This window comes from Haplochromis burtoni, unplaced genomic scaffold, assembly GCF_018398535.1.
Source record: "Haplochromis burtoni strain Fernald_Lab_line unplaced genomic scaffold, NCSU_Asbu1 Contig_102, whole genome shotgun sequence".
Taxonomy (NCBI): Eukaryota; Metazoa; Chordata; class Actinopteri; order Cichliformes; family Cichlidae; genus Haplochromis; species Haplochromis burtoni.
Window position 1 is genome coordinate 10,426 of NW_024582463.1, and position 874 is coordinate 11,299.

Genomic DNA, 874 nt, shown 5'->3' on the forward strand with positions numbered 1-874 from the left:
TATTTGTTTTGCTGGACACGTGAGTGATCTGTGCTTGATGTACATCATTGATTATCTGCTCTGTGTGATCTGTTGCAGAGCCTAAAAATAAATGAGCTTATTGAATAAAAAGGGTTCAGACAGAGTTAATGGCTCAGTACCGCTGGCATCACGTTACCGTACACTGGAGAAGGCATGGTAAAACATATGACATTACAAAGATGCACTATTTTATGTAACGATGAGGGGGGAAGTGTACGAGAAAAAGAGATCGTTTTCAAAGTGAAAGAAAGAAGAGACACATGAGAGGTCCTTTTGTAAAGGCTGGATGTGTAATTAGCTTTAAATTAAAGTTAAACATACACAGTCAACAACAGTCTTTGCATACATTTGGTCTATGACCAGATGCTCCTAAGCAGCATGTGTATGCACGTTTTGTCCTATTATCACTTGATGAGGGAATTAATCAGTGACACGTGCTTGCATTATTTTGGTTTATGACCACCTGGACAGTGTTTCACTGCCAGAAGTAATGACTCATAACGCAAACACACAGTCCAAATCAGAAAGAACTGCATGAAGGCAGCGCAAGGTCAAAGTCTTCCTGTTGAAATGTTCAGCCTCAGTTCAGTCACTCTCCTATAGAGACCTCTTGGTCCGACGACGACACCGCACCGCCCTCTTTCTTCAGAGTTTTCAGGCATTTGTCGAGCCTTTTGATGCAGACCGTCACATCTTCTCGAGTGATACCCACAGCGGAGGCAGCGTTGAGGTAAGGACAGGGGTACGACTCCGAGTGGGACATAAACCCGCGAAACGTGTGTCCGCTTACGGTCTGCTCCTTGCCCAGTGGTATCACCCTGGAAACACGAGTGAACATAGTAACACAGAGCAA

General features: G+C 44.2%; 1 protein-coding gene across 1 annotated transcript in view; it reads right to left on the minus strand.

The window, feature by feature from the left end:
* Positions 1-289: 289 nt before the first annotated feature.
* sepsecs (Sep (O-phosphoserine) tRNA:Sec (selenocysteine) tRNA synthase) overlaps positions 290-874 on the minus strand; it is a 16,296-nt gene continuing 15,711 nt past the window's right edge. The window contains exon 13 of the mRNA XM_042223105.1: positions 290-839. Coding sequence (XP_042079039.1) covers positions 611-839 — 229 coding nt within the window. The 3' untranslated portion in view covers positions 290-610. The remainder of the gene's footprint in view (positions 840-874) is intronic.